The 24,673-nt window shown below is 37.6% G+C and overlaps 2 protein-coding genes across 7 annotated transcripts in view; one reads left to right on the top strand and one right to left on the bottom strand.

Moving 5' to 3' along the window:
- LOC122562014 (splicing factor U2AF 65 kDa subunit-like) overlaps window positions 1-15,663 on the top strand; it is a 54,322-nt gene extending 38,659 nt beyond the window's left edge. For all 4 annotated transcript variants that reach the window (XM_088000449.1, XM_043714407.2, XM_043714409.2 and 1 more), the window contains exons 8-11: window positions 3,772-3,894; window positions 6,140-6,226; window positions 9,581-9,829; window positions 11,866-15,663. In XM_088000449.1, the coding sequence (XP_087856575.1) occupies window positions 3,772-3,894; window positions 6,140-6,226; window positions 9,581-9,829; window positions 11,866-11,997 (591 nt within the window). In that variant the 3' untranslated portion in view covers window positions 11,998-15,663. The remainder of the gene's footprint in view (window positions 1-3,771; window positions 3,895-6,139; window positions 6,227-9,580; window positions 9,830-11,865) is intronic.
- LOC122562015 (uncharacterized) overlaps window positions 12,434-24,673 on the bottom strand; it is a 71,672-nt gene continuing 59,432 nt past the window's right edge. For all 3 annotated transcript variants that reach the window (XM_043714410.2, XM_043714414.2, XM_088000450.1), the window contains 3 exons: window positions 22,246-22,307; window positions 18,167-18,233; window positions 12,434-12,570 (listed from right to left, as the gene is read on the bottom strand). In XM_043714410.2, the coding sequence (XP_043570345.2) occupies window positions 12,516-12,570; window positions 18,167-18,233; window positions 22,246-22,307 (184 nt within the window). In that variant the 3' untranslated portion in view covers window positions 12,434-12,515. The remainder of the gene's footprint in view (window positions 12,571-18,166; window positions 18,234-22,245; window positions 22,308-24,673) is intronic.

Genomic DNA, 24,673 nt, shown 5'->3' with positions numbered 1-24,673 from the left:
TTTTGTGGCTGCATGGGACATTGGTTAGGCCACTATTGAAATACTGCATGCAATTCTGGTCTCCCTGCTATTGGAAGGATGTTGTGAAACTTGAAAGGGTTCAGAAAAGATTTACAAGGATGTTACCAGGGTTGGAGAGTTTGAGCTATAGGGAGAGGCTGAATAAACCGGAGCTGTTTTCATTGGAGCATCAGAGGCTGAGGTGTGACCTTATTAAAGGCTTATAAAATTATGAGGGGCATGGATAGGATAAATAGACATGGTCTTTTCTCTGAGGAGAAAGTGAGGTCTGCAGATGCTGGAGATCAGAGCTGAAAATGTGTTGCTGGAAAAGCGCAGCAGGTCAGGCAGAACCCAGGGAACAGGAGAATCGACGTTTTGGGCAGAAGGGCTTATGCCCGAAACGTCGATTCTCCTGTTCCCTTGGATGCTGCCTGACCTGCGCTTTTCCAGCAACACATTTTCAGCTATGGTCTTTTGTCTGGGTTGGGGGAGTCCAGAACTAGAGGGCATAGGTTTTGGGTGAGAGGGGAAAGATTTAAAAGTGATCTAAGGGGCAGCTTTTTCATGCAGAGGTTGGTGTGTGTACAGAACGAGCTGCCAGAGGAAGTGCTGGGGGATGGTACAACTACAGCATTTAGAAGGCATCTGGATGGGTATATTAGTAGGAAGGATTTAGAGGGATATGGGCCAAACAAAGGCAAATAGATTTATTTAGGATTCTGGTCGGCATGGGCAACTATGATTCTAAGTTCAAATGGTGTTCAAACTTTAACTGATAACGTGCAGGGAAAAATTTCAGAATTGTCCTTGGTAGAATTTTCTTGATCAATATGTGTGCAACAGAGAAGGAGGCATTAGGAGCTCCAATTATGGGGAATGAGGTTTGTGAAGTAGATTCAGTACTAGTGGAGAATATCTAGGAAACACTGATCATTTCAACACACTTCAGTTGGCTACGGAAAGAAGTAAAATCTATAGTAAAAACGCTACATTTGAAGAGGGCCAATTTTATTGAAATGTAATAAGATAATTTGGATACAGTCAAGGTGATTTCACAAAATAAAATATGTGAAGCAATTCTAGAGCTCTTTCACTCAAGTTAAAATAGGAAGGAGAAGAAAAAGGCTTGCTGGGTTTACTGCACAACTGAAAATGAGGCTGAATACAGAAAGCTCCCAGGGAAGATGAAAGAAAATAAGAAGCAAAGGGAAAGTTTGAGAAGAATCTAAGTGTACTAAAATGAAGGGACGAGACTAATTGGGGAGAAGAAATAGAGGTTTTTGCATGGAGCATTGCTGTGTTATTGGATGAATAGCTTGCATCTGCCTTTACCAAGGAAGAAGATACAGCTGATGTCCTAGTGAATGAAGAAGCTGACTCCAGTGGATTAATTAAGGAAAGTCACCATGTGTTTGTTGAGGGTAAATGTGTTTAACTCTTAAGTTTTTTGAGGTTACATAGAGGATTGGAGGGTGATGCATCTGATGTACATGGACTTACAAAAGTATTGAATTGCCACATAATAGACTTGTTACCCTATAATGGAGCCTTCTTTGGACAATGTGCCCAATTCTGAGGGCACTGCATTTTCAGAAGGATGTGAGGCTTTAGAGAGGGTTCAGTAAAATGGTATATACGAAGGGTTCCAAGAAAATGCCATTCAGTTATTTTGATAGGTTGGAGAAGCTGTGCTGCTCTCCTTAGAAATGAGTATTGAGGGGAGGTTTGATCGAAATATTCAAAATCAAAAGGCCCTGTATAAAATAGCTAGGCCGAAACTATCCATTGCTGGAAGCGTTGAGAACAGGATTTAAGTTATTGGCAAAAGAACCAATAGGTACATCAGTTATTTTTAATACTTTGAGAATCTGGAATGCAGTATTTGCAATTGATAGGAGCAGAATAAGCTGGGTTTGGATAAGTATGTAAAGGGCAGATGAGAGGAAATAAATTAGATGGTCTGTTCATTTCAGCCCTCTGCAACAATGAGCTAAATTGTCTCATTCTGCATCCTGTAATTGTTTGAGATTTTGAGCAACTGCCTGGTTTTCAGTCAGATTGTTGATGTAGAGTTTCATTGTTCATCTAACTGACTAGCCAAAACAGAATATCTCTGCTAGGAAGAAGAGTGGGAGAGACCTGGTAATACAACAGGTTGAGGGACGGTGCTGACAGATAGCAGCATGCTGTCTCCTGTCGGATATAAATGTGATAAAGAAATGATATTGATAAAACTCTTCAGCTTAGAGTTTCCTTAAGGAAAATGTCGACTTGTTAACATGAAGTGAGCATGATATTGTGAACAGTTGGGAGCAAGCAAATAAAACAGAACTCTGGCCTCCAGCCTCTCTCATTACTTGGTAATCAGTTAATTTTCTGTATGCATTCCACTGGGATTATTCACTGTTTTGATAAGTGCTTTAAAATATTTGTCAGCATTGAGTTTGAAGAAGTTGATGATTTAAATGTTGGAGTGTGAAGGAAGAAATACACAATATTCGGGCCAGAAACCAAATGATTAAATTGTCAGATGGTTTTGGTGGGACTGCGTGTCAGAGTGATACTTGGGATTGTATCCCATTTGAATTTTAAATTGTATCTTAATACTTTATCTAATAGTCTATGCAGATCAGTTTTTAAAGCAATACAAACTGCTTCAGTGGTATGGTTTAATGTACACCCTTGTTTGAGTCATTTACTGCCCAAACCCTTATGCATTTTTAATGCTTAAATGTCCCTTTGTTAAAAATGAATGGAGTTAGGCCCTTGTCCAATTTGTTTAGCGAATCAGTGCAAGTATAAGAACAGGCCAACAGTCAGATTAGACTTATACTATTAGAACATCTTTGGCTGTATCGTTCTTGTGTTTGAACCGAAGGCATGCATCCTTGGTACATTGTCCTGTCTGTTTAGGGTTTCATATTTCATCATCTATGCTGTGAAAATCACTTCTGAGAGGCTTAGCTGATAGAATTTTGTCTATCAACTAGCATTCTTCATTGCTTCAAGAATCAAGTAGGTTTTTTGGAGGTTTTGTTCATATGGATTGTAATCTGTGACTTTAGATTGTATAAATTGGTCAGGAAAAGGTTTTTTTTTAATGGAGTGGTTGTTTATGTGTGAAATACCTTTGTCCTTTTTTAAGCTAGTTGGTATTTATCACACATAAGCAAAAGGTAGCCAACATTGTTTAATTTTGTTCTTTGTCTTTGTATTGGAGAAACACCAGATGCTGGTAATCAGAAATTGTTGGAAAACTCAGTGGGTCTGACAGCAAGTGTGGAGAGAAAGCAGAGTTAATGTTTCAGATTTAGTGACCTGTTCTGAAGAAGGGTCACTGGACCCAAAGCGTTAACTACTATATCTCCATAGATGCTGCCAGACCTGAGTTTTTACGGTAGTTTCTATTTTTGTTTTTGTAGAATTAGTATTTAGGTGTGGCTTAATTTGTAAAAGTGCCTTGGTGCTGGCAGCTGTTTAGCTGGAAATCTCTTCCCCTTTAATGCAACTCAAATGTCTTATCCTCATGCTAAGTATTGACTACAGGCCTGTTCTTAAACTTCAGACTGCCTATATAACTGACAGCTGATGTTTAAAATCATATTGAGAGTTTATTGAATTTTCTCTTCCACCATCTTATGCCAGTACCTAAGAGGGTTGATCTATTATTTCCATTCTTGGACACTAATTTGTACAGTTTTTAAAACTTTATTTTGTAATTTCTTCAAAATTACTCATTCGTCATTGCACTGTTGATTTGGTTTGCAGGTGAAAGAACTTCTGACTTCATTTGGCCCTCTGAAAGCTTTTAACCTAGTGAAGGACAGTGCAACATCTCTGTCCAAAGGCTATGCCTTCTGTGAATATGTGGATGTCAATGTTACTGATCAGGTATGATCTTGTCTATGTTATTGGCATTAGAAAAAGCACATTCAGTTTATTTCTAATATCACTTCTAATATCATCTGGCATTTCATGTTAGATGTCTGAATATAATGGAATGACATGTTTTGGATATTTAGAAAAATATATTGTCAATTCATTGTATAGTTGATTAACTTTTTTCTTGAATAGATAGATCCCTACAGTGTGGAAACAGGCCCTTCGGCCCAACAAGTCCACACCAACCGTCCGAAGAGTATCCCACCCAAACCCGTTCCCCTACCCTATTACTCTATTACCCTATTTAACCTAACTAATGCACCTAACCGACGCATCCCTGATCACTATGGGGCAATTTAGCATGGTCAATCCACCTAACCTGCACATCTTTCTCAATTAACCTTGTATGGGATTATTTATGCTGATCATGTGTCTATAATAATACCAAGCTGGTCTTTGAAGTTGTAGAATTCAAATAATTGAGGGGTCGGATTCTTAGGCTAACTATTAGTCAACTAGATGCAACCTTTTTATAATGGTAGGCCTAAAAATAAACCGAACTTGGGGGTGCTTTGGATAAAAAGTAAGGTTTGTACTTTAGCTTCTTTTTGAGTAAAGGATCATAGTACAGAAATCAGAATTAAGAAAAGTGGACATGTAATTCTGTATTAACCCACTTCTCATTCTGTGGTGCACTGGCTTTGTTACACTATATATTGCTTCCTGTTGGAGTGGCTGCACCCAAAAGGAGTTATCTATTTAGAGCACTCTTTGTGTCTTGGCTTTAGCATTGCCTTTTTGTGTTTATTTTTTGGTGGGGTGGAGGTTTGTGAGCGCAATTGTGATTGCTATGCTTCACTTTAACTATATGGTCCCCACATGTATTCAAAACTTGTGTGGTTACTGGAGATTAAATGTAAATGCATTGTTGTGTTATATAGTGTACACCATGCTTTACATTCTCTACCTTTCACCTCGTTTTGCATGATGGGTGGCATCCTTCATCACTTTTAGCTTTTGGTTCACATAATTCTGTTTCGGCTGACTACACTTGGTAAGTTTGCATGAATGCTGTCATTTACAACAAAAAGAGTTGGAAATCCTTATTTTGTAACTGGTGAAATATGAAAATGACCATTGTCAGCTAATTTTTCAGAGTTATACAGCCCCCCTGGCTTTAAGTAAATTTGTAAAGTTTGTGATCAAATTCACCAGTTGATCAGGGATTTTCTAAAATCTCTTTCCAAGGGTACAAAAGCTAACAACAGAAGGATTTAGGAAAAAGAATGGGTAGCTGGTTTCAACAAGATCCAACCCTAACTGCATCAGCAATCTAATATGTTGCATGCAGTTTGTATGATAAATTTATCACTGATATAAATTAACATCTGTATGCGAAGTGTTGATGATTTCAATTAGCAGCTTTCTGCTCTTTAGGCATTGATACTCAATAACTAAGCATTGCATCTTACCTGTCATTCTCAGTCTAGTGTACTTTATTCTCTGTGCTGATGCATTCAGTGTGCAGGTCCATGTACATAAAGCAGTCAGGGTCTCCTGAGGGCCACATGGTAAAGGGGAAAGTGGGCCACTGTCCTGAGGGGATACCGTAGTCATTGGCTTCTAGGAGAGCTTGGTGTCGGCCAGCCTTTTGGTTCTTACAGCCTGGGATCACATTGCATCTCTGGTTGCAGGCTTAAACTTCTGTGGAGACCAACACTCAAGCCTGCCAAACATAAGCATGATGAATTTCATCAGTTTTCTGCTGGGTCTCCACCAGGGCTTCAGGTATGTCTACTTTCGACCAGCTGATCCTTGCAGAGTTGTGGAGAAGCCCACTATTTCAGTTACCTGCTTCTTGGTAGGTTCATTATGAAGAGTGTCAATAAGGAATGGATTCAAAATGGGGAGGCAGTAAAATCTAAACTACAGAAAAACCTATTTATTTGTGAAAACTGTAGTTTGAGGCCTAATATTCAGTACTGTTAAACTGCTTCTAACAACTCAGTTTGTGATTTCAGAATTCATATTTTTTAACTGACATTGGGGATGATTTACTTTAGCCAATGTATAATGAAATCTTAAACTGTTTAGAACATGGTTGCAGAGTGCTACATAGAGTTTGTAAAGGAAATCTTCCCCAATTGTTTAAGCATCTTTGGAAGCAAGTGTATATTGAAACATGCGAAAATTGATGCACTTGATCAAATATCCTTCTCCTCTGCCTGCTGTGAATAACGTCTGTTCTTTTTAGGCCATCGCAGGGTTGAATGGAATGCAGCTTGGTGATAAGAAGCTTATAGTGCAGAGAGCCAGTGTTGGTGCGAAGAATGCCAATCCGGTAACTAATTTATAATTTTACTTTCTTTGTTGGTCTGGCCTTCGTAAAGTGTAAGGAAACTTATCCGTTGGACAACAAACTCTTATTTGTAAAATTGCCAAGTCTGCTTGTCTACTCATCTCTTTTGACCGTTTATTCAACTTCAGCATCACTGTAAAGCATTCTGTTTGCTGTAATATGGGGTTGGCTAATTCTAATCTTGAATGAGCTTTGAGATACGGTATAACATGATACTGTGAGACAGCAGTGCTAACCACTGAGCCACTGTGCTGCTATAGATAACCATAGAACATAGAATATAACACAGGAACAGTCTGTTAGGCCGGCTATATGTGTCGAGCATGATGTCATTCCAAACCAATCCCAGGTTAACCTGTTTCTGACATCCTTACTGTGTTATAATTTATTTCTGCTTTGAAAACCTATGGTATGGATGCTTCATTCCCAATCACAATCATGTAACTACACTTACTATCAGTCTCCTTTTCTCGCCCTGAGTCCCTATATCCAGGAACTACATGCCCATGCTCAGCTTTAGTTTATCATGCACTGTGATCAGAATTGTTTGGTATTCTCACTGTCATCCACCTTCACATCAAGTTTAAATGATTGAACACCGACACAGTGGCTCAGTGGTTGGGGTGGTTAGCACTCTGCCTCGCAGTGCCAGGGATCCGGGTTCAATTTCAGTTCGGGTGACTGACTGACTGTGTGGAGTTTGCACGTTCTCCCCATGTCTGCATGGGTTTCCTCCAGTTTCCCCCCACAATCCAAAGATGTGCAGATTAGGTGAACTGGCCATGCTAAATTGCCCATAGTGTTCAGGGATGTATAGGTTAGGTGCATTAGTCAGGGGTAAATATAGGATAGTTGGGGAATGGGTCTGGGTGGGTTGCTGTTCAGAGGGTTGGTGTAGACAAAGTGCCTCTTTCCACAGTGTAGGGATTCTATGATCTATAACAACCAATAGTATGTAGGCAGATCAAATATTATTTGGGTGCTAGCCTATATTTTGGTGTAGCTATCCCAGTTAGTGCAATCAACAATTGAGCAATTATTAAATGAAGCTTGAACTAAAATTGATTGTGTTAGTTTAATGTGACTGAGCAGTATCTAAAAACTGTGTGTATGTGGCATGTTGCCACGAATATAAAATGTTGAGTGGAAGTCATGTTTTCTCAAAGAAGATTTAATGACCTTATGACTAGGTTTGGATTTGTGGGTTGCATTGGCCTCTCCTCCCTGACCTATCACCTTCATCCCCTCCCCCACTCACCTATTGTACTCTATGCTACTTTCTCCCCACCCCCACCCTCCTCTAGCTTATCTCTCCACCCTTCAGGCTTTTGCCCGAAACGTCAATTTCGTGCTCCTTGGATGCTGCCTGAACTGCTGTGCTCTTCTAGCACCACTAATCCAGAATGTTTAATGTTTCTGTTTAGTTTAATTGCTAACTTTATATCTTATACTTCCTTGAGTAATTATAAAATCAAAAGTGAAATGTTTAAGAGTAATCAGATTTTCTCCCTTTGAGATACTGATTCTCTGTTGAATCCAGATTGCATACACCACTGTCAGCCTATGTATCTTCTTAACCAAGTATCTGTAAATTATGGTAGTTAGCGAACTTTTCAATTTGGAAAAGGGTTTCACTGTTGTGGCCAAGTCTGTCCTTCCCTGAAGACTAAGAACTTCCAGTCTGAAGGTTTCAGTTGTGCTTGCTGAAAATTTGTCATCAGTGAATCTTAACATGTTTCGTGGCTCTGTATCACCTTCACTTGGCAAACAGTTTCATAATATGGTAGCCCCCTGACCTCAACAGTACAGCTACTAGCTTGATTGATGGCTTCTTGCTGGACTATGGTAACTGCCTGGATATCATTAAGTAAGTAAGTGCTATGGATGTATAGAAGAAATATTTGTGCCAGCTGTTTGCTAGAGTAGCTGAATACTAATCATACTGCACTGCTCCTTTTAAACATTTTTGTTTTCTGCCCTCTTAACATGAATCTAAGATCTCTAAGCATTAGTAACGCACGAGCTACTGAAATGTGTTGATTTCTCCTTGATAGAGTCATTCATTTTGAAATTTTTTTTTAAGAAGATCAAAATAGCCAATTATTTAATAATAAACTAGCCATATGGCACTGTGTATTTCAGCTGTTTATCCAGGCCTGCAAGTCAACTAAGACTATTTCAGTAGTCACTTTACATCACAAAACATCAACTTCTCATACTAATAATGCTCTGGGAAAAATGTTGCTGTTTCATAGTTTACTGAAATTTAATTTGTTTTGGCTAACACCCACGAATGTAATACTTCGTGAAGTTTTACTAGAGTAATACCAGGGGTGCGGGACTGCAGTTTATAGAAAGATTTGAGAAGCAGGGATTGTTTTTTCTTTGAACAGAGAAGGTTAAAAGGTAACCTAATAAAGCTATTTAAAATTAGTGTTTTGATAGGGCAAGCAGTGTGAAAATAACTCTGGTGAGTGTTGTAACCATACATCATAGAATTGAAGTTATTGGCAAAGGAATTGTAGGGTAACTTAGCTCTTTTGCACACAGTTATTACGACCTAGAATCTGAAAGAGTAATGGATTCCATCCAAACTCTGAAAAGACAATTGGACCTGTAATTTAAAAGGACTAATTTATAGTGAGTGGGTCCACAGCTGGCACAGAAATGGTAAACTGAGTGACCTCTCCCGTGCTGCAAGATTCAGTCTCTTGGTCTAAATTGGATCCTGTGATCTTTATTGTATTAACCAAACTCAGTGCATTTCCTTCCAGTTGGTGATAAACCTTTCATGTGTCCATTGATAAATAGGTGTAAAATACTCTCAGGTTTAAGCACGTGGTTTACGCTTGACATACTATCATCTTGGTATAACATTAAACCACAGCCTCATTTGCATTCAGAGACGTTAAGGAATCCACAACACTTCCATGAAGACTATTGAAGTTCTGATCAATTGTATTATCTCAACAGAACTATAAACTGATTAACTGGACATTCATCACAGTATAGATTGGATTTTTTTTCACACAATTGATTCCAGATTAGACTGCATGATCATTACTATTAGTAAAAGTTGACATATGCATCAGGATGCTATTGTTTTATTTCTAGTGTCATCTTATTGTATTTTATTTCATTTTATTTTCTACATCCATCATGGTTATCTGGCATGTTCAGCAGCAATGATGAAGACTTGCAGGAATGAAGGAACCTTATTCTCTCTCTCACCACCACCCCCCCCCAAATCATAAAGCTATAATGTGGTGAATTTGCAGATGCTTGTTTCAGGAGAAAAACATTAATTTGCTGCAAATCCGTTATTATCTGTTGCAGAGTGCCATTATTCAAACACCAGTTACTGTGCAGGTGCCAGGCCTTCCATCAATGCAAGCTCAGAACACAGGGCTTCCAACTGATGTGCTGTGCCTGTTAAACATGGTGTCACCAGATGAACTCATTGATGACGAGGAATATGAAGAAATTCTGGAGGACATCAGAGAAGAGTGTAGCAAATATGGGACTGTGAAATCTATTGAAATCCCACGACCACTGGACGGACTAGAAGTGCCTGGCTGTGGCAAGGTAAAGGCTCTGTAGAGTCAGAATAAATCAGAAATCTCAAGCCAATAAGCTGCTGTTGAAATTAGACTTAATTCTGAATTAATTGAACTAAATTACTAGAATTAGAGTATTTTGGAGTTACCTTGAATGTCTGAATTGAACCAAAGATTTCTTCTACTTTGCTCAGTCCAATAGCAACAGAAAGAGGAATCTGAAGCCTCAAAATCCTATATAATTAACATACACCTATCTGACCAATTGGATTCGTTGGTAAATTCTTGCCAGGGAGATTCTGTTTCTGATCAAGTGCTTTGTTGCCCTTGGCTCCCACGTCAGACAACACATTGTTTCATCTGGGAAGTATATATGTTTTATTATCAAGGCTGGATTTCTTGTCTATATATGTTAAAAAGCATAAAATCTAGTTCTAACTGAGAGTAGGGTACCTGTACCTGACCTTCTACCATTCCCACACCACCCTGACTCCTTCCGTGATGATACAATTACCAGTGAAAAGAAGAATTCAAAGATGTCATATTACATACAGTTTATGTCTGCTGGCCAGATTACCAGGGAGGCGATGTGTGAAGATTACTAAACGATTGATGGAGATAGAAATACTGAAAATAGGAGCAGAGTTGGACCATTCAGTCCTCTGCCATTAAATATGACCATGGCTGATCCTCCACATTGATGCTTGGTAGCAACTACAGGCAGCCACTGGGAACTGCAGTGATAGTCATAAAGTCATACAACATGGAAACAGATCTTGTAGATCTAACTCATCCATGCCGACCAGTATCTTAAATTAATCCAATCCCATTTGTCAGCAAATTTTTCCATGTCTTTCTAAACTCTTCATATTAATGTACCCATCCAGATGCCTTTTAAATGTTGTATTTGTAATCATCTTTCATCACTTCCACAGGCAATTCTTTCCATACGTGTACCACCCTCTGTGTGGAAAAAGTTACCCTTGGATCTCTGTAAAATCTTTCCCCTCTCATCCTAAACCTATACCCTCTAGTTTTGGATTTCCTTACCCTGGGAAAAAGACCTTGGCTCTTCACCCTATCCCTGCCCCTCATAATTTTATAAAACTCTATCAGGTCACCCCCTCAGCTTCTGATGCTGTAGGGAAAGTATTCAGCCTCCCCCTATAGCTCAAACCCTACAACCACACAAAACTCCTTGTAAATCTTTTCAACCCCTTTCAACTTTCACATCTTTGCTATAGCAAGGACACCATAATTGAATGCAATATTCCAAAAGTGGCTTAACCAATGTCCTGTACAACCGCAACATGACATTCCAACTCCTATAGTCTATGAACTGACCAATAAAAGCAAACACCGCTTTCACCACCCTATCTGTGACTCCACTTTCAAGGAACTGAGCCTGCACAAAGGTCTCTTTGTTCAGCAAAGTGTCTAAGTTTTCCACTGATTTGCCTTTCCAAAATGCAGTACCTCACATTTATCTAAATTAAACTCGGTATGTCACTCCTCAGCCCATCTGATCATGGTTCCATTGTAGTCTGAGATAACCACCATCACTGTGCACTACGCCACCAATTTTGGTGTCATCTGCAAACTTGCTCACTATTCTTCCTATACTCACATCCAAATTATTTATATAAATGACAAAGAGAAGTTGACTCAGCACCAATCCTTATGACATGCTAATAACTGCAAAGACCAGTAAGGAGCACCTAGAGAACTTGGACATAGTGCTTAGAAGTTTCTTCCAGGCAGGCATATGCCTTAGAAGGGAAAAATGTGTGTTCTAGCCACCCCAGATTACCTACTTTGGTCAACAGAATTTACAAGAGTAAAACTAAAGGAAATCTTTAAAGTTTTAAAGAAAAGACCTAACTAAAGACTTAATTTTTCAGTGGTCCAGAAAGAACAGACAAAAAGTAAGCATTTAGTGCTATAGCCTTAACCTATAATTCAAGACAGAGACTTTATTACAATGCTGATTTGCTTTTTTGTTGTTGAACCTCAAGTAACCAGCTTATTTAGTTTAATTGTAAACTTTTTTCTTTTTGTAAACAGATATTTGTAGAATTCATCTCTCCTCTAGACTGCCAAAAAGCAATGCAAGCACTAACAGGCCGAAAGTTTGCCAACAGAGTCGTAGTTACCAAGTACTATGACCCAGAATTGTATCACAGACGTGACTTCTAACAACACATACCAGATGCAGCCAACTTGCTGTCTGCATTTATGACTAAAAAGCTTTGTTTATAGCAATGACTAGATTTGTATAAAACAGCACAGACTTGGGTCAGTTTGTAGTAGTCAAATTCAGTTTATTTTTAGCACGGCTGTCTTGATGTTGTAAGTGATCTGAATGATTTTGGGTAAAGATCCATGTTTCAGGAGTTGTGATAGCAAGAGCCTTGTAAATTGAATTGTATCTTTTTTATAGTGTTGGGCAACATTTTTTTCAGCTTACAGAGCAAAGTTGTGTACGGACTGTTTCTGCCAGTCTAGTGAAACTGGTATGAGCACTATACCTGGTTTCAGCCAATAAACTTTAAAATCAAAAAATTGGTTTTACTGGTTGTACATCATAGCGGAGGTATCTGGACCAGTAACAATTGCTTCCTCCTCGGGCTTTGTGTTTCAGCTCTCTTTGTTGTCGTTGTCATGATTGTAATTAAGCAAGCGGTTTCGTTGAAATGTTCCATCTGATGGTCGTGCTACTTTTCAAAGTGCTGGGCGGCAAATGATCTGGCTTCTTCAATTCTGGAGCGACTGTATACACAGACAGTATTTATTAATTATTACAGGACTAGCTCTAAAGCTAGTTTGTACTATAAAGATGTGGAGGCAACTTTAATTCTGTTTCAAAAGCAAATTTGCAGTTCCAGAAATACAATTGTACACAAACTGTTTCTTTTTTGCATTGTCTGTATATCTGTAAACTACTTTTATACAAAGAAATGATTCACAGCTTTGCTACACAATGGGAGGGAGATTTCTCTTATCTATGGTTTATAAATGTGAGAATAGATGAAGTTACAACTATAATTAATACAATTGCAAACAAGGAAAGTATCCAGTAAAATGTAGGCAGTGAAGGATTAATGTGGAAAGCAACTGTGTAAAAAAATGCTAATCTATCTTTGCAGATACAATATAATTTAGCAAAAAAAACTATAACCCAATTCAACAGCAGCAATGGGATAAATGTTTGTTCAATGCCATGTAGAGGTGGATATTTGCACAGGTTTTGTTAATAGAGTGGTTCTCAACTGGTGGGAATTCTGAATTTGTCATCTTATTTCACTTAAAGCATTTATGGATACATGACCAATCTGCCACTGGCAGCTGAGCTGTTATTTACATCAGCCTGGTAACAGCAATACAAATACTAAGTAATACAAAATTAAACAAGTAGAACCAAAGAATATTTATTCTCACAAATTGGATTATCTTTTGCATCCAGTTATCTGTACTGCTCTTGGAAGTATTTGGAATATTACAATGAAAATTACAGCACAGAAACCTCTTTCAATCCAGCTAGTCTGAGTTGGTGTTTCCCCTTCTCACAATTGATTCCTATCCATTGTGGCTCATTTTCCTTCAGACTGTATTAATCAATTCTTGAAATTGACAAGTGGGCAATCTTATGTAATTACTAACTGGGAAAAAATGCAAGTAAAGAATTGGTAAGTTCTGCTAAGTGGCATGACATCTTGCTACTTTTGCTTTTTACACTACACTCAAGTGATGTTTAGCACTAAGGTGATAAATATGGAAATCTATCCTGTGGTTTCTGCTTTTAAATGCTCATTCTGGGGATAAGTTTTACTTGTCTGTTTCAAAGAAACTGTCCTCTCGTTCCATCATTTGCAGAGGCAATTTTTGTCTCATTCCTTCAAAATTTTAAACGTGTAAAATCATACCATAAACTCTTGTATTTGTGAGTCTTTACTATTTCTATTTTCTCCTACTAGGGACAGTAATGCCTCAACACCCTTTCTATAATGTAAATTCAGAACTGTATCTACTCCCAGCTGTGAATTTTAAATGAGTTTATATAGATTTACCATTATTCAACCTTTTATATTCTACATCTCTTGACACAAAATACTGTTATTGGTCATTTTTTAATGGCCTTATTCACACACAACTACTAATTGAGCAGTTTTGGTCAGGACACAATCAGCAGCACAAATAATGTCATATGGTCAATATCATATTGCTGTTTGTGAGATTTTGCTTGACACAAATTCACTGCTGCATTCCAACAAATGACCACACTTCAAAAAGGTATTTTAGCTATAAAGTGCTTTGAGAAGTCACATGTTTTTGAAAGTCTTTCTTTAGTATCTTAGGAACTTTACCCTTCAATATTGTTCCACATCACCAATCTTTCATTATTCAAAGTCTAACTTTTTAAACCAAAATATATTTTTGTTTCTGATGAATGAAATTAGTAAATGATGAGACAAAGGAACTATGGCATAAAGAGAAAGCAGGTTTGACAATTGAAATCTGAGAGTAGGTGTCATTGTCTTGAACCTGACTGAAGGTTTGAATAGAATCTGCAGTAGGAGGAGTTCACAAGGTGAAGGCTAGGGATTGGCTGTTCATTGATTCGCGATGTGGAAATTAACCAACGCTATATACACAAACTAGCTTTGATGAATTTTAAGTGCAAAGGGTAATGTTAAAGTTTCAGAAACTGGAAACTCACTCAATTGAAACTGTGAATAATTACATTCCTTTTCTGCCTTCACCCCCCCGCCACCCACTTCTTGCAAACAATAGGAAAATGAGCAAAAGTTAATTTTGATGCTATAGAATTAATTTAAACCTGTTGCCATGTTTTTCCCAGCAAGTTCCCATTTTTAATTAGGTATTTATATTTTTTTAAAAACATGAATTACATTTAAGCAGAACCTTTCTCCAGTTTTCTGACAAGCAGCAGGATGCTGAAAATCATGGCCTGTGATGAAGATAACCAAGCAAAATGTTGTGAGGTGGCATCTCCCACTACAATTCCAACTGCAGACTTTCTTGAAACCATCTGTTCTTTTCAAGTGAAAAAGGAGAAAGCTTGTTCTGCAGCTATGGAAGGAAAGAGGGTCAGATTTTTGTTTGGAGGGTGGAACTGGGTTCAGCAAAAATTGAGAGCAAGTATCCATTCATTTCTTGAAATGACCACTCCTTTAACAGCAAGTGAAACATGAGTGAATGAGATATGCTTTGGTGAAATCCAGTTTAGAAATATGACATACACTCAAATATTGCCAAGTTGAAGCTAATTTGGGTCATGCCTTCAAAATTAACTAATTTGTTTCTCATGCACATTTTTGTTTTACTGTGTAAATGTAGATTGTGATTCTAAATGTACAAACTACAGCATAATCTGTGACAGACGAAGGTAAGTGAAATTAAGTCAACAAATACTTGCAGCATATTCAATAATGATTTATGTTGAATGAAAAGATAAACTAATGGTAACATCACCACTCAAGGTGATTTTCAATCTCTGTTTGATTGCTGTATTTGAGAATAGTACTTTTGAGTTCCCACAGTTCACCAAAGCATTTCACTGACCAATTTTCATCCAGATTGCCATAGTCTTAAATGTGTACATTTGTGTATTCTGTGTGCTTTCTTTTCTCTCTTGAGTTGCACGTGACAGAATTAATGGCAATGCTGGTGTTGGACCTGTATTGTTTCTGGTTGATCCTTTAATCACTATATAAACATCAGGAAAATACTTCATATCACTCTGATGCATGTATGTACCATAACAATCTTGTGTTAAGAAACGTTAGTGCTCACCAAAAATACTGAATTTGTACATAATTAAAACCTTGTTTGGATTACTTACATGCACCTGTGGTTATTTAGCAAGCTAGAATCATTCTTTGTGTTGACCTAGCAATGAATTTACAATGTAAATTTCTCCTCCCCACTGGTGTGAAAACTTCATTCTTGTTTTGTATTATGGATCCTTCAACTGAAGTTTGACGTGTTACAGAACAGCAATCAACTTCTGTAGTATTCTTTGTAGTAAAACCAAATATTCTGTGCTGGTTTAAAATGATAATCAATTTCCTAGAATTTGCCATTGTTTGATGTTTCTACAAAATTACTCCTTTTATACCCAACTTTCAACACTACACAAAGTTCAATCATTCCATTGTTGCTTGCTTATGGTAAAACAGACTACAGTTTAGTCCAAACTTTCCATACAGATTACTCATCTTTGCTCCTCCATTATCAAGGTCTCCATTCCATGATACTACAGAAAGCTGTTTGTTGGTAACCTGCTGTTTCACTCCAGTTTTAGTATAGTCTTTGTCTGAACTGTGGTCAAAAATATCGCCACTTGCCATTTTATTACGAATCATTCTGTTACCTGTGGTTCATAGGTGAGTTCTATCATATGAGTTGGAAGGTAATCCAAAAGTTGATGAGAGAAATTTAGGTTGACATTAGTATAATACAAAGGGCTGCACTGTCAAGTGTGCTATTTTTATAATGAGGCATTAATAAACATACCCCATTCTGTCCTATCTGTTAAATTCCATAGATTCTTTGGTCTGATTATCCCCTGCCTGGAGATAGCAAGACGGGCAAATACTTGGGTGAGTTGCCCCTTGTGAGATAGTGGCCTCATCTCAGCAACTGGGGACCATCACCAGCTTTTGTCTGTCTTCCCTCCAAAAAAAAATGGCCAGAGTTCCAAATGACTACTGCAACAGAGGAGCTATTAATCTTGTCCATTATTGTTTGTGGGATTATGTTATGTGTGAACTAGCCATCGTGTTATTTCTATTACAACACTGACTACAATTCAGAAGTGCTTAATTGATTCTCCAATGCTTTTGGGACAGCCTCAGGTTCTGGAATACCCTATATAAAACAAAAATCCTATTTTGCATTCTACCAGAGATTTTTTTTTAAAAGGTAGAAACCTGCAAATTTTACGGTTCTACTGTGTAAAAGTAGTGAGGATTTGGGTTCAAAGGATTCAATCAATATGTGTATGGTGTTCAAGCTATTTGCATCTCCAGTTATTTGGTGCAATTGTAACTAATAGTTCATTTTTTTCAGGAAAAAAAAATCAAAATCCAGCATCCTGAAACACTTTTGGGAATAGTGAAGGGAAATTTAGAGGATGTTAATATTCTAATAGTTGCTACCTTTGTCCATGTGGGAAGATTCACAAACTAAATCCTCTCCAAAGGTGACTGATTCCCTGAACTCTTCCTAAGAAAGAAACTAAACTTGCATTAGAACTCAACCCTGATGCTTTCTGAATTAAATTTAAAAAAGTTGCTCAATACTAAATTATTTTGAGTTGAAAACAAATCAAGTGGCTTTAAATGTTGTAACACCAACAGTATGGACATTAATTTATGAATCTTCCCAATTTGCAGATTATGAGAGCTGAGAAAGTTTATGCTTTCAGACTTGGAAGTCTCCACAGTTCATTCATGTCAACAAAACTACAAGAAGCTGAGATGGATATAATTTCTCTGGACTTAAATCACACAGCAGTTTCAGCCTTATGTTTCCCAACATTATATGTGGAAGATTTAAGATCATTCAACATTATTAAAGAAAATCTTCAGCTTTGTGTGAATTTTAGTGTCATATTTAGACTCACGATTCCAACTGTGTATGATATCTTTCCACCTCTGTAACATCGTCCCATTGGTCCTTGCCATAGCTTACCTGTTGCTGAAATTCTTATACATGCCTATGCTATTGCTAGACTCAACTACTGTAATTGACATGTGCTCAGTGGCCTATGTTGCCTTGTGCATGATACGATTTTAAAATTCTCATCCTTGTTTTTAAATCTCTGCCGGATTTCTACATTCCACTAATTATGTCCTCTTGAGCATTTCTAAATCATGCCACCATTGGTAGTCGTACTTCCTTTATTTTTAAGAAACATTGGTAGCCCCTCTTTGAACATACTTTAGGTGGCTCAGTGTCAAGTGCAACCTTGTAATAGTCCTGTGATGCAGCTTAAATGTTTTTAATCTGAGAAATGCAAAATAAATCTAAGTTGTAGAACATACACTTGTTGATTTTAAGTAGGTTGAAGTGCTTTAGCTAACCTCTGTCCCTTTAACAATAACATTCCACTGCAAAGTTCCTACTGGAAAGTTAGTGAAGAAGTTATTCATAGTTACAGAGACTCACAAGGGACACTGAATGATGCTTCAACTGAAGCAGTCTGGAGAGAATGAGAGAGATATCCAAACAGGAGTTTAGAAAAAAGAATTTGATCCAGGAACAATTGCAAAGCTTGTCTGGGGAAGAATCTAATTAACATTCATCTTAGGTTTTTCTTGCTCAAATATTGCTGCCTTACCTCCTGCAGCTTGTTTGTGGGCGGGATCCATAGCCAGGTACTGAGGTCAGTTTGGTTGAAGCTGTATCTGTAGGTTCATCCACAAACAATATAATTAACCACTGAGTAAACTCCAAACTATTTAAAAACAACATGTTGCGTTGTATGGAAAGACCATTTATCAGGATATGATCCACTATTCAGTGTCCATTAAACACATGCTTCAGAAGTTGCACAATATATACTTTTGGATGTATGGAAAGATCCTAAGACAAAAGTCATGCAAGGCAACAGGTGCCCTGATCAATATTTAGCCTGTAATCAATGTCACTAATGTTTGGCTATTGTTCCCCTCTGTATTGGGACATCATGGTGCATCTAGGTAGCAAGTATTTAATGGGCTGCTTTAGGCCAACCTGATGTCATGAAAGCTGTATAAACTAACTTTGCTGTTTGTGAGATATTGCAATTGTTTTATACATATTAATTAGAATTAATTAATTGAACATGAAGAAGAATGTGATCAGGCACAAAATAAATACAAGTTTTCCACGGGGCACCTCCTCAGAAATTTACAGGCTGGGAGGTGAGGTCTGCTTTAATGGCAGCTGCTATCTTGGGATACTTTGAGGAGTAGGAATAACAGTGGCTTAGCTAATGAGAGGCAGATAGTCAATGACAGCATGAACTAACTAATTATTATGTGGAGGTGCCAATGTTGGTCTGGGGTGGACAAAAGTCAAAAATCACATGACACTGAGTTATTGTCTAACAGGATAACCTGATGTTGTGTGATTTTTGACTTTAATTATTAGGACATTTAACCCATAGTTCCCAGACCACATGGGGAGACTACCAGATACATTATGGCAACCTTCTCTCTGGAAACTGTATTGGTCTTTCCTTCTCAGGTGGAGAGAATTCAGAAGGATGTGATGCCTGCCAGTTGGAGCACCGCTATTCAGGGTTGGAAAAGAATTCTCAGTAGGAGGGGGATGATCCAGTAGTTGCCATTGGCTGAGATCATAAAGATCCCATTTTCTCCAAGTTCTCCTCCTGCTTGAGGCATGATGACTGTTAGGTTAAACCACCACCAGTAATGTCTCCCACTCTCTACTGAGGGAGTAGGACAATAGTGATTGATCTATTACTCGGGAGTTGGACTAGGTCTAACTTTTCCTAAAGTAATTTTTAAAAATTTAATTAGAACCACTTGAAGTCTCAGATTTGTTTCTAGAGACAGAGGGTTCCAGGAGAAAAATTCAACTTCCTAAATAATTCTTTTTGGAGACTGCCAAAATGGAATTTTGCAGGGTCAGCATGCACAATTCCCATCTATACTCTCAAAATGAGTGTCTAGCCAGTGCAAAATCTGTCCCCAGTATGTATAAAGGGAGGAAGACACTTGTATGAATGGCTTAAAGGGTTTGTAACTGTACTCTATCGTACCATGTAGTTAGAGGAAAAAATAATGGGAACTGGTCAGAAACATTTGGCAATAATCTTATGGATTTTAAGGTACAAATTGACTGGAAAATCTTGGTGAACAAGAAAAATAGATTAGAATGGAGCAGAACTTTTTGAAGGTGGGCTGAAAGAGATGTGGCAATAAAAACCAATGATTATCCCAATGTTGGGAATCAAAAACACAAACAGAAATTGCTGGTAAAATACAGCCGGTCTGGCAGCATCTGTGGAGAGAAAGCAGAGCCAAAGTTTCGAGTCCAGTGACCTTCAAAACTATATTGGATGGGCAAAGGTAGTTGAGATGAGTTCTCCAACATATTCTGGAGCCTGTGAGCAAACCTGTAATTGTGCAAGGATAGGATTAATTAATAACATCATTGTGAACCCACTTCTAGGTGCGAACAATCACAAAGATTTTGAGGGAGGAGAATGTCCAAGACTAGAATTTTAAATTTAAAATAAGGCTAGTTCTGAGGGCATGAAAGCAAATTAAAGGATGCCACTTAAAATAGTTTAAGCCATTAGAGATACTATGGCAGACATTTCAGTGGATATTTCACAATACAATATGCAGATATTTTCCAACAAAAAGGAAAAAAAATTCAAGAGGAGGACCTGCCATCCATGGTCAACTAAAAATATTAGTATCAAAGTTAATGAAAACAAAAATATAAAGATGGTGGGAGAGTCAGATGATTTTCATATTCTGTCCAAACAGCCAAAAACTATGAGGGCAAAATTAAGAGTACGAGGAAAAGCAAACTCAAAATATTAAAAATCAGTTTCTGTAGATATTTTGAAAAGAAATGAGGTTAACCGAGTGTTGGCCCTATAGAAAGTAAGTAACTAAATGATGGAGATTAAGGAGAAGGCAGATGAATTGAACAAGTAACTTGGACCAGTCTTCATTGTAGAAGATACTAGTTGCATCATAGAAATAACTATAAATGGAAGGGAGGAAAAAAAGTTTCAAGAAAATCCCAAACACTGAAAAAATGCTACTAAACAGATCATTGGAGCTGGGTTCCTGATGGATTTCATCCTAGAGTCTTGAAAGCAGTGACGAGTGAGAAAGTTAGTTCATTGATTCTAATTTTCCAAAATTCCTTAGATTTGGAGAAAGTTGGATTTTTTGGAAAACAGTGAAACCAACTCCTTTAATCAATGGGGGTGGGGGGTGGGGGGCACAGAAAGCAGGTAGCTACAGGCCAGTTAGGTTAACATCTGTCCTAAGAAAGATGTTAGAAGTCACTATTTAAGTTTTGTAGCATAGCATTTGAAATAGTTCCAAAATAATCAACTAGAGACAACATGGTTTTGTGAAAGGGAAATTATTCGTGACGCGATGAGGGCATCACTGGCTAGGCAGCATTTAGTATCCATCCCTAATTGCCCAGAGGGCAGTTAAAAGTCAACCACATTGCTGTGGGTCTGGAGTCACATGTAGATCAAACTAGGTAAGAATGATAGTTTTCTTCCCCATAGGACATTAGTGAACCAAATGGGTTTTTCATACAATCATCAACAATAGTTTCGTGGTCCTCATTAAACGCAGATTTTTAAAAATTGAATTCATGTTTAAACCATTTTTTTGGAGTTCTTTAAGTAATATGTGCTGTGGATAAAGGGGTACAGTAGATATTCCAGACTTAGATTGCCAGAAGGTATTCAAGAAGTGGTACATCGAAGGACATTAAAAGCTTATGCTGTAGAGGTAATATATCAGCATAGATAGAAAACTGGCTAGCCAATGAGAGACATAGAATAGGTGAAAATGGGATATTTTCTTGTTGACAAGATGTAGTGAGTAGTGTGCCACAACAATCAGTGCTGGTGCCCCAACCTTTTACAATTTTATGCATGGATGGCAGGTCTGGGTGCTACATTGGCAGATGGCACAAATATATGTAGGAAAGTGGTGAAGAGAACACAGAGTTTACCAAGTGATATAGATAGGTCAGAAATATTGGCAAATTGAGTAGAGTGTGGGAAAATGTGAAATTGTCCATTGTCAGGAAGAAAAAACATTTTTATCTAAATGGTGAAAGATTTCAGAGGGAACAGGGTGTCCCAGTGCATGAATCACTAAAAAGTAATTAGAAAAGCAAATAGAACGCAATCACTTTTGGAAAAGGGTTCAGTACACAAGTGGGAAAGTTTTGCTTCAGTTATACAGGGCATTAAGAGGCCACATCTGGAATACTGTACAATATTGATCACCTTATTAAAGGATGGATATAAATATATTGGAAGCAGTTCAAAGAAGATTTATTTGATTAATACCTGGAGTGAACAGGTTCTCTTACAAGGAGAGATTGGATAGACTTGGTTTGTATGTGTTGAAGTTTAGTTCAGTAAGAGGCATCTCAGTTGAAATATAACATCTTGGGTCATGAAGAATGGAGGTGGAAAGAATTTATAAATTTGTGGGGGAATCTGTAACTAAAGATCACTGTTTTAAAAAAGGGATGGCTCATTTAACAAAAGGATAGTGAGAATTTTGTTATAATGAGTCATGAGTCTTTGGAACTCTCCCCACAGAAGACAGTGAAGATATGGTCTTTTTAATATTTTTAGGGACAAAAGGTAGATTCTTTCATATGTTCATATGTAAAACCTAAATAGTTACTCACGTGAAGGTTTGAATGGCAATTTCTGAGGTAAGGATGCCATCAGATTCTTCACCTGACTAAACCTGAATCAAGAGAACATGACACAATAAACACAGAACTATCACAGTGCCATTTCTCATACATTTTAGGAAACTGGTTTGCAATAGTAAGTTTGCAGTATTATTGTTTCTAAGTAGTTTAGAAAGCATTTCATAATGAAGCATTTGAGCAGATACTAAAAATATGGGTAGTTTTGCAGCCAAGTACATTGAACCTTTTCTCCATCTTGCCTGCTGACTCTTCTGACAGCTTGGAGCTTGTCACCTGTTGCCATTGAATACTGATTGGGCATCTTTTGTTTTGTATTATATTTGTGGAATATGCATTTTCATTTCTGATCAGTGCTCTCATCCATTAAATGAAACGGTCTGGCTATCCTTTCCTGGAATGACTACTTCAAATATGAAAAAGTGACAGGGTCACACGTCACCATAGTTACCTTACTGTTTGCCTTTATTGAAAAATGAACATGGGAGTAGGTAGAGGATGAAAGCAAGGTGAGTTTGAAAAACAAAAAAGCAGTTGCTAGAACATCCACCACAGAAAGTGATGAGTATTATTCATTCTATTTATATGTAACCAAAAATTTCTATAAGTCAATTGATTAAGTAACACTCAGGTGTTCAACATTGGTAACCATTTACTGAGCTTTTCCAGTTGCAATGCTCCTTTATTACAGTTGTCCGTGTTCCTTCAGTCTCAAATCACAGATTTGTACAATTAAAGCTAGTTGATGACTTGTAGATTCTTACCTATTACTTTTGATTAACATTTGTTCTACATGACTACCTTTAATCTTGAATGCTTATTTACAGATGTATAAAGATATCAAAAAAGCAAAAACAGGTTGTTTGAACAGTGAGCCTGGATCCAATTAGTTTTAATACTGGTTCATTTCCAGACTAGACTCACTTGTCTCCATATGCAAAGTACTGTTTGATGCTCAAAGTCCTGCACATTACTAGTGCTGCATTCAAACTAAGGCTTGGGATGATTCTACCTTTAGAAGTAAGGCATGTATTTAATATGTGCGAGCTAAGTGAATTTGGAGCACATTACCTCTGTGTCCTATATAGTATAAGATGAAGCATCCGTCAATGGAATGTTGGAACTAAGTCAATCTTCCATGGCAGATGTGGCAAATCCAACATCTGAAAGCAGACATGTCTGCAGGATTCAGGGAGTATCTTAGTGACCGGTCAAGCTTTCAGACTCATTAATGGGATTTGAAGAAGCAGATCTGTTACTGGGAGACACTATTCTTCCCAATTAGCTCTCAGTAATTGTGCTATTCTAATAGCTACAGTGATCCTCATGTGAATAGCGAGATCCTTTCCAGTTCGCTGTGGCTGCAAGATGTTAGCCTTTTAACTCTGGTAGTATTTCTGTCTACTCGTGACTAAGGCTTGGCTCAAGCCTTCTTCTTTATATCTGTTTGGCCTGAAGTGTAGCACTGTAAACAATTCTAATATCTCCGAAACCTTACCAAACCTTAGTGAAGGTATCTTAGAGACAGCTGAGGAGAATTACTAGAATGGTACCAAAGATGAAGGACTTCAATTATGTGAACAGACCAGAGAAACTAGGATTGTTCTACTTCCAGGGAAAATTAACAGATAATTAAAATGATCAATCAATTTAGAGTAAATAAGGAGAAGTTGTTTCCTCTGGTAAGATGATCAGAAACCACAGGACAAAGATTTATGATGACTGGCGAGAGCAACAATTTGGAGATTTTTTTTATTAAGTAGTAAGTTAATGATCTAGAATACACTGCGTGAAAGAGTGATGAAAGCAGATGTAATAGTAATATTCATAGAATAGAACAGAATAGAATCCCTACAATGTGGAAACAGGCCATTAGGCCCAACAAGTCCACACCCATACAGATCCATTCCCCTATCCTATTACTCTACATTTACCCCTACTAATACACCTAACTTACACATCCCTGAACACAATGGGCACTTTAGCATAGTCAATTCATCTAACCTGCAGAGAACATGCAAACTCCACATAGTTGCCCGAGGCTGGAATCAAACCTGGGTTCCTGGTGCTATGAGGCAGCAGTGTTAACCACTGAGCCACCATGCCACCCATATATATATTCAAATGGAAATTTTGATGAATATGAAAAATAAATAAGGGACTAAGACAAATTGCATAAACGTCAAAGAGGCTTTTCGGGCTTAACAGCCCCCTCTTGTACTGAATTAATTTTAATTCAAACATACTGTAATATTCAAGATAATAATCTAAGTTGTGACCACATTTGTATCAGAATAACGTAATAATAAAGTAATACCCTCAATATTAACAGCAAGAAGTAAAACAAAGTTCTGTTTTGATAAGCGTGCTATCAAAGTCACCTTATGCCAAGAGAATCTGT

Source organism: Chiloscyllium plagiosum, unplaced genomic scaffold (genome assembly GCF_037043375.1).
Source record: "Chiloscyllium plagiosum isolate Xiang-an unplaced genomic scaffold, Cpla_swu_hap1 HiC_scaffold_25, whole genome shotgun sequence".
Lineage (NCBI taxonomy): Eukaryota > Metazoa > Chordata > Chondrichthyes > Orectolobiformes > Hemiscylliidae > Chiloscyllium > Chiloscyllium plagiosum.
Note: the sequence above shows the minus strand (reverse complement) of the source record. Positions and strands in the feature narration are given on the sequence as shown.